The following is a 12139-nucleotide window of genomic DNA, read 5'->3' on the forward strand; positions in this document are numbered from 1 at the left end:
CATGAGCCGGTTCAGTTCTCTCATTCCTCTGGATCTTCTTTTATCAGCCAAGGTTTTTTTTCCGAGAGGAGACGTGAAGAGAAAAATAAAGCCAGCTACTGTAGAGTTGTCATCTCTGAGAGCGTGACGTGCCCGATGAGATCTCCGCGGCTCCGGCCAGTAAAACTCACAGCGGCGAGCAGCATGGGATGATGGGCGATGTGAAAAGGGCTCTCGGTCCCCTGTGCGGACTTCCTGCTCTGGGCCAATCGGCCAAGACAAATCATAACACAGTGTACCAGACAGCCACAGGAACTGATGTGACCCTGAATGCAACTCTGACCTCCCTCTGCAGGATGTGGCCTCTTCTTTTTTTCCTCCCTTTTGCTGCTGTACGTGTCCGTGCTCATACATGTGTGTTTTTCACAGTCCGCATCAGGAAAACGACATATAGGTCTACTGTAAAAGCAGTTTGTTTCGGCCCATATGCATGTTTGTTGTAAGGCGCCGACCTCTCGTGGCTGTAGTTGATTTTCAGCGGCAAAGAAGGACGTCAGGCGATGGTTAATGTACGAAACAAGCTCGGCAGTCCGCTGCTCATGTCCTGTGTGCAGCAGAAAGTCAGGTTGAGTTATTTTAACTTAGTTCACAAACACAATCTGACTTAAAGTACGTCTGCACAGCCTCACAAAGCCACCAGCTTGGCGTCAGAGCTGCGGGGCTGTTTCCAACATGCCTGTAGCGAATTAAAAACCCGGTCTACCCAAACACAGAGACTCAATATGCTGATGCTTGAACTTGTTTACGATTCTGACCCCTGAACTGGATACCAGCGGAGGAAAATAACGTCCCTCTCCACGCCTGGAGGCAGAATCGGTTCGTGCGGGGAGTCGACGCTTAACAGAGGTTTGGAAATCACATCCAAGCGAAATTGGCCTAAACTGGACAAACTCCTGCTTGTTTATTCTCCCCCAATTTAAAAATAAATTAAATCTGTGTTCGTTTCATTCACCGTCACTTGTACCATTGTTCTCCTTCTGTGTAATTATGCACAGCACGCCACCACCGCAGTAATAAGGAACTCAGATGTGAACTCTGCCCTCAGCCGCCCCCCCCCCCCCCGACTATCCTCCTGCCCACTGCGCTGACCAGTCGCCATGGCAACTGGCACAAAACTCATCTTCTTTTTTAAAAATTTGGCTTATGTCTTTTTGGGGGAAAAAAAAAAAAGAGAAAGTGAACAGTTGTATTTGCTGTACGCGCTGTGAAAACACATCTTTCATATGGTGCCAGAGAGCCGGCGTGGCTTTGTCCTCTGTACAAATATGAGTGGCAGCCTCTTTTTCTAGCCCCCGAGCAAACATCACAGGCCTCATCATCCTCCTCCTCCTCCTCCTCCTCATCGCTCCTCGCTGGGCTGAAGGTACCGTGGGACTGCTGCAGTGTAAAGAAAGAACCGGTGGCACTGGGATTGATTTGGCTTTAATTAACCATTGTACGATGATCCACGACTTCTGCCAAACAGCCGGCATGATTTACGGTCCCGCCTGTGGTTGAATGCGGGGGTACAGGAGGCGGCTTCAGCTGGGCTTGTTCTGCTGTTAAAAGTAGTCCGGGCCGAGCCAGAACCACAGAGTTCTTATCTGATATCCAAGACACCAAAATAAACATAACGACAATCTAATCGATTTAATTTACATAAAATCTGCAGGAACGTTTCTCCGAAAATGTTGTTTCTCTTACGGTTAGCAACTTAAATTCACGAGAGTTTATTTTGTAAGCTTAATATGGCTTCAGGGATGTTAATGATTGATTTATTATCATTTGATAAGGCTTTATAGATCATTAATAAGCAGAAGTGGGACAAGGTCAGGATCTCAGACTCAGACAGCCACCCACCACTCTGTCTGCGGCCTCGAGGAGCTCAGACACTTTAAAATCCTCGAATGAAAATGAATGACTAATTACAAAATAAACCACGATTCCAAAATAATAATTAACTATTTAAAGAAAATGAAATTACACCTATTAGAAAAGGGAATAACACAAACCCAGTATAAGAATAAATTAGAAGATCATTCAAACGTAATATGAAAACCAAAAATATATCATAAATATATTCCTGTCCATCACAGGAGTCCCATTGCAGTTGCTCAAAATGCATGCAATGCAAAGTGGTTGTTTTGCAAGTCACACATAAGTCTTGTGACAACATCCACACATATTCTGGTTCCCTATAAAAGTCTTTCATTGCACAACCAGACATGTTTGATTGTTAGAGAAGTCAATAAATGGTGTGAATGTTTTCCTCTGTGTGACCTCGAGTCACCCGTGTGTTGTCGTGTCTTTTACTTACACGGAAAGGAAAGTAAGCCACTCACCTTTGTGTGTACTTTGAGCTCGAGATAATAAAAAAGGAACAACCCTGTAAATGTTCCTCTGTCCTGAACACTCAGCTCTCAGCTGATTGGAGCGGCTTCTTCTTTTAAAAAGGGGAAACAGTGCAAATGACTGACTGAGCAGAGCATCCCGAATAACATCTCCTCCCTCTCTCAGCGTAGCAGGCTGAGGATCACGCTGCGCTTGCATCCCCACCAGTCAATACTTTTAAAAAGACATGAGAAAGAGGAAAGTATTAGCATATCAAAGGCCAGCATCTGACACGGCCCGGCCTGCCTGCTTGAACCTACAGTAAGTGGGGAGCAGAGGGAGGAGGAGGCGGGAGAAGCGAGCGTCTGCCGGTCGAAGCTCACCGAAGGTTTTTACCGCTGCTCGTCAGTCACACGAGGAGAGGTAGTCTGCACCCACAAGGAAGGGATTAGGAGGGATACGAGGAGGCTGCTGTTAGAGATGAGGGCTCTGCTCCTCGCCTCGGGCTCTGATTAAACCCAGCACACACACACACACACACACACACACACACACTACAGTTTGCAGTGTGAAAAGGTCAGAGGGCAAAAGTGGAAGGGTGAGAAGGAAGGTGCTCATGAGAGGGTGGGAAGAATAAAAGGATGTGAAGTAACTGACAGAGAAGAAGACAAAAGGTTTGAAGCAGAATTTGCCTCTCAGGGCTTCCGTAGAAGTAGAATACAGAGTTCACTTAGGGGCCATCAGCATGGAAACGCTTTTGAGTGTAAACGCACGTGTTTTGCATCGTTTTGGCCGATCGTCCACATGGATCCTGCAAACGCACTTCTTTGAAACCAGGTCTCAGGGTGGAAAAATCCGATAGCGCCGCCCTTGCTTTCTCATGTGGATGGCGAATCTGTATACTTTGCGTATCGATGACGCCATCACCCCGCCCCTAGACCTCTTAACCCCGCAAACGAAAATGGTGGACTACATGCTTGTGTTCGTGCCGCAGAAGATATTGAGCCTATCAGGTTTACTAGGGCAAAATATTCTGCTGAGCAAAAAAGGATTATGGACAACCGACTAGACATTTTCGTCTTCTTCTTGTGTTCGGTTTCTCCTTCTACTGTCTGTCTGTATACAGCGAGCAAGCTTTATGTGCATGCTCCGTCTCTTCTTCTCTGTTTTTGGTGAATTTCAAGCGCTACCTATAGGCTGGAATAGGAACTACAGCGTGTTGAGTTGTTTACAATGGATCTGTTTGGACGCAAATGTTCTTGAAACGATGCCGAGGAAGACGAGGGGAAAAAAAGATCTTTTTGGTACATGTGGCCTTAATCCTGCACAAAATGTCCCTCTAACTCTTCCTCTGCTGACAGGAAAATTAATAAATAGCCTACTGAAAGAGCATTTTTTTAATTCACCAATACAAGAACTACCATGGTCGTACATCTGATGCCAAACATGAGAAAAGACGAACAAGGAAGCCACAAAATGAGGTTACAAACTTTTTGTAAAGGTAAGGTGATTGTTTTTTCTCATTTATGTGCAGACTGCAATCCTACCGTCTCAAGTGCAAACACTTCTGCTTAAGTGGGCTTTTCTTTGTGTTCCGACAGAGAGAGCACTCGCGGTATCTGACGCTGAGAGCCTGCGGGAGAGGCAGCAGGCAGGTGACGGCATAAATGGCAGGCAGTTCAACAGGTGCTGTGGTAAGAGGCAGCGCTGACAGACAGGAAGAGAGATGAATGTTCGGTGTCGAATCCCTCCGCTGGCTCCGGTCCGCTGTCAATGAGGTGAAGACAACCAGAAGAGAGCAGAAGAGTGAAGAGAAAATACGGAGGGGGGGGGGGAGAAAAAAAACGAGGGGAAAAGAAGAAAAAAAGATTCTTGGCCGGGATGTCGGACGTACTGTATTACAGCTGTATTTAATAAAAGGCACAGCAGCATTGATCTGAGACGGGGGAATTTCTCCAAACATCCTGTAGAGCTAAAAAGGCCGATGGGATCCCCGTGCTGCTCTGATTGAGGGCTTCCTGTTTAAGCACTTAATGAGGAACGGGGGAAAAATGGAACTTCCAGGTCTCCAAGCTTGGATGCCTTCCTGAAAATAAGAAAGAAGCCCCCCCCCTTACTCCAAAAATCACCTGCCACTGCCACATTTATGTTTAAAGCAGCTTTAAAGCCAGTAGGGGGCAGAGTGACTTATAAATTATAACTCTATTGTTTCTGGCCACACTGAACGGCTGACCAGGAAAGTTAGCAACTCAAAGGAGAATATAATGGAGAATTGGTGGTAGAGACCAAAACAGAGCAAAAAAACAGTAAATACTAGACTTAAAGCCGTAGCTCTTGCTGCCCAGCGATGAAATGTGTTAGCTGCTACTTCCCTTTGTTGCAAAATGGTTTCACAAACGTACCTCAGTCTGAAAAGTTTACATAAAAGCATATTTGCTTTGTCCGTCCCTGAGCGATTCATTGTGAGCCATCTCATTTATTAAATTATCTGACTCCAGCAGCACTTTTTATTAACTAACCTGTCCATCTTTGTCCTTCTGTCTCACCTTCAAGCAGGGTTCGTACACATTTTTCAAGGTCAAATTCAAGCACTTTTCAAGCACTTTTGAGGGTAATTTACAAAATTTTCCAGCACCTTATCACTGGGGTAAAATACATATCTACAGGAATATACTCGTGATTATTTTTTTCACTTTTTATCACAATTATGTACATTGTATTACGCTGTCAACATCTAAAATGATGTTTCATAATAGCAAAAACTTTAGAAATTAAAGGAGAACACAAAGTTTTGTCCAAAAAAAGGGAAGCCACTTGGCGTTCTTCAGGTACACTTGCACCAAGACAAAGAGAGACCTGAGAGCACCCTGTGATTTTCTTTTTTGACATAAACTTTTATAAGCTGTTCGCTTATTCATCAAAGTTTATTAATATTGAACGTGTCATCAGTCCAAATTGCATCAAATTCACCTTCTCCTCAGCCATCCTTCTCTATTGCTACCAGGCTGCGTGTGTGACGACACACACACACTGATTTTATTTCTCCTTGTAATAAGAAAACTTTCCAGTCTGATCCCAATGTTGCCAAGACACAGAGTTATAATGTCAAGCACTTTCAAGCACTTAAACTAAAATCCAAGCACTTTTCAGACCTTGAAAACACAACATTGAAATTCAAGCACTTTCAAGGATTTCAAGCACCCGTACAAACCCTGTTCAAGACATTAAGGTGAACGACTTGCAATCAATAAATCTTTTCTTATCTGTTAAACATGCAGCTCAGGCAGAGCTCAAAGATCAGCTCACTGCAAAAACCCTGTGGGACCATAATAAAATAAAACATATAGCAGAAGCAAGTTCGCTTCCAAAGTAAAGGGTAAATGTGCCGCGTCAGTTTCAGTTCAGCTCATTCAGCAGGAAAGACTTCCAGGTAGGAGCTGGGAAACTGTGAAACCTTAAGTTGTGATCTCTTTGTGCAGTTCATGAGAAACGAAACTCGGCCGCTGCAGCTTTATTGCACTCAGCTGAGTCACCCTGCAGCTCCTCGGTTACAGCGTTTGCACTGACTCGTGGAGTTAATGATTTGCCCTGCAGCCTGGTTGTACAGCAGTGTGTGCTAATGCCTTCTTTTGTATCTGTGTTTATCACCACCCCCTGTGTGTCAATGCTCTTTGCGTTTGGAAAACGAAAGTGCACTTAGGTTTCCATTCCAGCAGCATAAATTGGCTGCAAGACGACGCTGTTGTCACACGACAGCTGAGGAACTGAAGACATGGCTCCAACTCTGGTGAGTCTCCTGCTGCTTTAATACGTGTGGATTTTAATCTGCTTCATTTGTATTTAACACCGGCAATGATCTAAATACTTATGGATTCATTCATTTATTATTTATGTCGTCTTTTTAGTACAACCACGGCGCAAAGCCCGGAGACCTGATCCAGATCTCCCGTGAGAATTACGAGCACTGGGCCATCTACATCGGCGGAAATGAAGTCATCCATTTGATTCCTGCAAGTGAGTGAAGTGCTTCATTAAGAGGACCGTCTGTAATCCTCAACCACTCGTGTTCATTTGAGTTTTGTTACTGAATTTATTAAAACCATGACTTACTCTTGTTTCTTCTCTGTCTCTCTCTGTTTCCTCTTCTTCCGTACGCACACAGCTGATGATTTAGGTGCTTTTGGTAACCTGGCGATGCTCTTTGACAGCAGAGGAGCGCAGGTGAGGCGTCAGAAGATCTGGGAGGTGGTCCGTTTCGACAGTTTCCAAGTCAACAACCTCCTGGACGACAAGTACCAGCCTCGTGACCGCCACGCCATCATGAGGGAGGCCTGCAGCATGGTGGGCGACGTGATGCCGTACTGCATCGCCACTCACAACTGTGAGCACTTTGTCACGGGGCTGCGATACGGCAAGCCGGAGTCACGACAGGTGATCTTTTCCTAAACCTTTTCCTCCAAACTGCATCAGTTTAAATCTCAAAATATGTACAATGTTTATCCCCAGGACCTAAGACAGTAAAATAAAATTGACACTTCTTTTGTTATTTGTCTGCTGCAGGTTAAACAAGTGGCTGCGATTGGAGGCGCAGCTATCGCAGGCGTCGGCATCCTCGCGTTGGGCGCTGCTCTGTTCGCCATGCTCAAAGAAGACGACCACGAAGAGAGACGTCATAAGTGACGGCAACGAGACGGCAAGATACAAGGACTGATCTGTGAATTGTTGAAGTCATTTCACATTTGATTTTGTCTTTGTTTGGGGGATCACTGTGAAGACAGCTTTGCCACACTGTCCGTTAATAAACTGCTACAATGTTCAGGTTCATGTTTGTTTGTTTAAAGTCTGAAATGTATGTTATGATTATGTTTCCACTTAAGACACTATAAGATGTAAATACAGTCAAATGTAATATATTTATAAGATCCATTTATGTTTGTTTGTCTCCTGTGTTAATGGTTTTTTTGTGATCGCTCATTTTTGTATATTTCCGGTATTAATTTATGTACACAATAAATTCAAACAACTTTACTTTGAACTCTCGTTTTGTATTATTTTAACATGTTTTGTTCTGTTCTTTGTTCAAACATTACATGCAGATATAGCCACTCATATCACTTCTGTTTTCCATCAATCACGACTGACAAGAGATACCGAGCAAAAACAGAGGATATAATACTGCACACTGGGACCGAGACGGCTCAGAGGAGCAGGAGAAAACTGAGTAATGTTTTTCTTTCGGCCTAGTTATGAGCTTAAAGGGTGTTTATCCCCCCGTCGTCTCTGTGCCAGCATTGTGCCACATCACAATCTGACCACTGTTCACATGTGGATCCCCGTCACAGCTGAGGCAGGTGGGGAAGAGCAGATTCACATAATAATACCATGTGGTCCGCTCGCTGTGTCTGTGCGCACTCTTGTTCCTAAATCTCTGTGAGGACATCTCGGAAAGAGGATTTTTAGAAGTTGGGCCTGTTAAAGAGTTTCAATACGTCAGCAAAACAGCTTTTTTAAGAGACCTGAATTTCTATTTGCATGAGGGGTGAGAAAATAATGACTCAGTGTTTATTTTGTGGGTGAAGTTACCCTTTAATGTCAACATGGTCGTCAGATGTATCGAAGTACATGTGTACACATTAGCTGTTGATTTGACGGTGGCCTGCATATGTGTGTGTGTGTATGTGTGTGTGTGTACATGTTACAAAGTGAGGACCACGTTTCTTAACCTACAATTTGAGGACATTTTTCAAAGTGAGGACATTTTGACAAGTCCTCACAATGTCAAAGGTCTGTTTGAATGTTAAATTAAAGGGAAATGATCGATTTAGCTGTGAGTGAATGAGGCTCCTCACAAGTATAGTATAGAAGAACGTGTGTGTGTGTGTGTGTGTGTGTGTGTGTGTGTGTGTGTGTGTGTGTGTGTGTGTGTGTGAGGGGGTATGTTACGGTGATCCTTCACTCAGCTGTCAGTCCACACACACACACACACACACACACACACACATTCTCTCCGTGGGGCTGCTCCTCCCCTCGCTGGAGGCCAGTGAAGGATCACACAGAGCTTCCCTGCAAAAAATAACTGTGCATCTTGTGCAACTAATAATCTCAGCGTTATCTAATATCTACATTCTCAGTTTTTCCAGAATAAAAAGTTGCCTTGTGCGGTAGGAAATCTGGCATTTTGCAAGTCCAGCACAGTCCTGTCTTTGTCTGCTTAGTCTATTAAACTCATTTCAAATTAATCTGAATTGGTAATCTGACTGAATACGGGTGATAAATCACTTAAAAATCCTTCACGTCAAAGTAAAATCTGAGTGTTTTTTTTAAAGTTTTTTTTAAAACAGGCCTCGGGGCCCGCGGCCAGGCCTGTAAAGCTGCTAGCAGGTGGGGGCAGTTGGGCTCGCCTGGTCCCCAGAATCAGCACAGCACTCCACATTGTTCCCGAGGTCACCCCCTCAGAGCCCCATGAAATCCAGAGAGGGCTGCAGAGGCTCGAACCGTGGGACCGGCTCCAGAAATAATAAAACCTCATACCCACCACGAGAAGATGGCTTATCGTGGCTGATCATTAGGCTCAGAATGAGCTCAGAAATAATCACCATTCATAACAAATGTGCGGCGATGTCACTTAGTGGCACTGATAGAGAGATGCAGTGACACTACAGCATTACAGAGAGAGAGGTGATGAAACAAAGCCTTGTATATAAGTGTTTATTGGAGGTTTGCATTAATGTCTTAATCAATAATTACAGACGGATGACAAATGTACCACCCAGCTCTTCAGTTTTCATCAGCACCTCTGTCGCCTGTTCCGATTATATCAGCTGCGTTCAGGAATTTGGCTACAACCTGAATTCAGCCGGTTGCCAAATACAATTTGTCCCACCAATACAGTCAATAACTGCTTTCATAATGGCAGCAATTACCAGCAACTGTCCCATTTTTAAGGAATTAAAAATTATGACAAATCCCAAAATGTTGGTCTATAAGACCAAATATTTAGTATACAACCGATGTCGGTTTCTGAAATGCTTCATCACAGGAGGTGAAGATTAAAGACAAGTTTTACTCCTGGCAAGTTGCTTTAAGTGGTAAAATGAGTAGTTGGTATTCCTTTGTTATCTTCTTTGAGCTGCCCTTTCTCCCAGCTGTCAACTGGAGCATCGTTTTCTTTTCAAAAAATCGAACTGCAATCTCGTTTTCTCTACATACAGATCAGTGTCTGCTCCACTAAACTCCAGATGGTGGTGCTAATGCATATGAAGTAGTTTGGCAACCCAGAAAAAATGCCACAAAGAGAGCAACTTTTAAACTTTGGCAGCTTAGAACTATGAGGGCTCTCACTCATACCACTCCATCAGCATTCTTGGCTCATTTTGGCAAGATATTGAATTTGACTTTGCGGCGACAAAACTGAGTATTTTTAACAAGATGTCAGGACTTTTCGCAGCCAAGTTTGAGGCGACAAAATCGGGTATTTTAAACGAGACAGCAGGACTTTTTGCAGTCGTCTAGCGTGCAAAAAAATGGGTATTTTTGACAAGACATTGGGACATCTTGCAGAAGTCTTAGGGCAACAAAACCAGATATTTTTGACAATATGTCGGGACCTTTTGTAGTCATCTTTGGATATTTGTGATGAGAAATCTGGACATTTTGCAGCTGTGTTTGGGGCAACAAAATCAGGTTTTTAACCACATTGTCTTGACAACATAGCACTGAAAACTGAAACACAGAGAAACACAATGTTTCAATATATCAATATGATATGAAAGGTAAAGAGTGACATGTCCACGTTTTGCAGAAACATACAAAGCCAACATTTATTTTGGCGAATGTGTTGGAATTTTCAATTTAACTTCATCTTAAGTTGTTATTCCTACAGAGCGCCTGCTGATGTAGTTGCACCGTGATGATCTTAAATGCTTCTCGGATGCATTTACACTTTATTATTTTTGGTTTTGGTTAAAAGGTTAAACTTACTGTAAGGTTCACCCACTCCTAACCCTCATGTTTTGGATTTTAGCTCTTCCAACATTTGAAAAAACACATTTCTAGACGACAGGGTTAAAAAATCTCACATCACTGCAGTCGAGAGGGATTCACATCACGGACTGGCAGGCAGCAGGATTGTCACATCTGATAGCAACATGTTGGTATAGGAGGAAAAAACGAAATCTTGGAAGGCGTCCCTGTGGATATAAATCTGGGATGGTGTCCTAAAAAAGCTGCCAGCCAACACAGGAAATCACTTTCTTAGCATTTTAGCATATAACCACCCGGCAGCACATGTTCCACCAGTACCTGTGAGTCTAAGGTAGGCGATTAATAACATGGTTTATTAATCAAAGAACTAATATGCTCTAAAGTGTTGGAAATTATAGATTTTGATGTCCTCCCTGATTAGGGAGTAAGATTAATGATTTCAGAGGTGCTTCACCATGGAGACCCCAGCTCAGTTAGTGCATTTTGCTCTTCGGTCACGGTTTACGAAACAGAACTTTCTATAGTGAGTTTCCATTGTGATTGGACTTAGAGGCAACACTGGGCCAACATGAATTACCACAGCCAGTAAAAGACCAGTGTGACAGGCAGCCATGGAGGCCAAAAAACCAACTACCTTTGGTGTCCGTGTCACAGGATATATGGCTCCCCCCTCTGCGGCCTGTCACCGCTAACTTCTCACGTTTAAGTTCCCCCCGCCGGCAGACGGAGGGGAGGTGGTGCAGTTAAGGCAGCGGCCAGGAGCGCTGTCAAAGCCCCAAACTTGGTCCATTTGGTACAAAGATGTCATTGAGCCTTGTGTCTTTGCACCTGCTCGAGTCGTGGAGGAGATGGCAGAGGCTCTTCCTATGTGTCTCTGGGGGGAGGGACGACAACAGTCCGGCGCCTCCCCGCTGCAAAACAAGCCCAACAAACGGTGTTTAAAGATGTTTTTTTTTTTTACAAGGCGAACTGCTGCCGTGCCAGATAAGTCAACAAATGAGGGCCAGTGAAACTTTGTTCGTCGTGTGAGGGGCTTTTTGTGTGGAGAGAGCGGGGTGAAGGGGAGGGAGGTGGGGAATCAGGACCACATAAAGAGGAGAGAGCCAGGAGGACGTGGTTTTGGAGATGGCAGGTTGGACCACCCTTAATGTGAGGTTTTTCTGGACGGAGATGCCCGCTCAGGTGGCAGCGGTTGAAGCAGGCACATCACCACCTCCATCCACTTCCCCTCCTCCTCCTCCTCCTCCTCTCCCTACGAGCTCACAATGAGGAAACTGTTTCAACGAGACGACGAGGGCTCTGACGGAGAGAGATTAGAATAACAATGGCCCTGGGTTAATGATGTTTGTGCCGTTAAAGACACAAAGTCGTTACTAAAAAAGCCATTAAGGCCTCGGAGTCAAAGGCGAATGAAAGGAGTGGGGTTTTTTTTTACGCTGATTACTCGCAGTGAATTCTAAACAGAACAGTGATCAACACACAAAAACACCAGTGGCTCGATGTCCCGTTTTTATGGCGGGTCCTCGCCGTGTTTCATCTTGCGGTAACTCCTTTTTTTTAAGTTTATGAGATAGTGGCATGTTTCATGAATTAGCCCCGACTTCTTCTTCTTCACTCGGCTCCACTCATCATGTCGAGGCAGCAGGCAGAGCCGAGTCGGAGCTGGCAGAAGGGGGCAAAAAAAAAAAAAAAGCCAAAGGAGGGGGTGAAAAGAAAAAGAAGGCTTTGAAGAAGACTGAGCTCGCAAAGCTGTATTTTAAAGTTGGATGGCACATCAGAGGCACGAGCAGCTACAGTTCTGCCTTTT

At 44.3% G+C, this 12139-nt stretch overlaps 1 protein-coding gene across 1 annotated transcript; it reads left to right on the forward strand.

Moving 5' to 3' along the window:
* The first annotated feature begins 6025 nt into the window (after positions 1 to 6025).
* On the forward strand, positions 6026 to 7377 carry LOC115597442 (phospholipase A and acyltransferase 4-like). Its single transcript, XM_030443342.1, has 4 exons — positions 6026 to 6136; positions 6255 to 6363; positions 6512 to 6780; positions 6910 to 7377. The coding sequence occupies exons 1-4, from the start codon at positions 6122 to 6124 to the stop codon at positions 7027 to 7029; spliced, it is 513 nt and encodes a 170-aa protein (XP_030299202.1). The 5' UTR covers positions 6026 to 6121; the 3' UTR covers positions 7030 to 7377.
* Positions 7378 to 12139: the final 4762 nt, after the last annotated feature.

The sequence above is a fragment of the Sparus aurata genome, chromosome 16 (genome assembly GCF_900880675.1).
Source record: "Sparus aurata chromosome 16, fSpaAur1.1, whole genome shotgun sequence".
NCBI classification, from domain to species: Eukaryota; Metazoa; Chordata; class Actinopteri; order Spariformes; family Sparidae; genus Sparus; species Sparus aurata.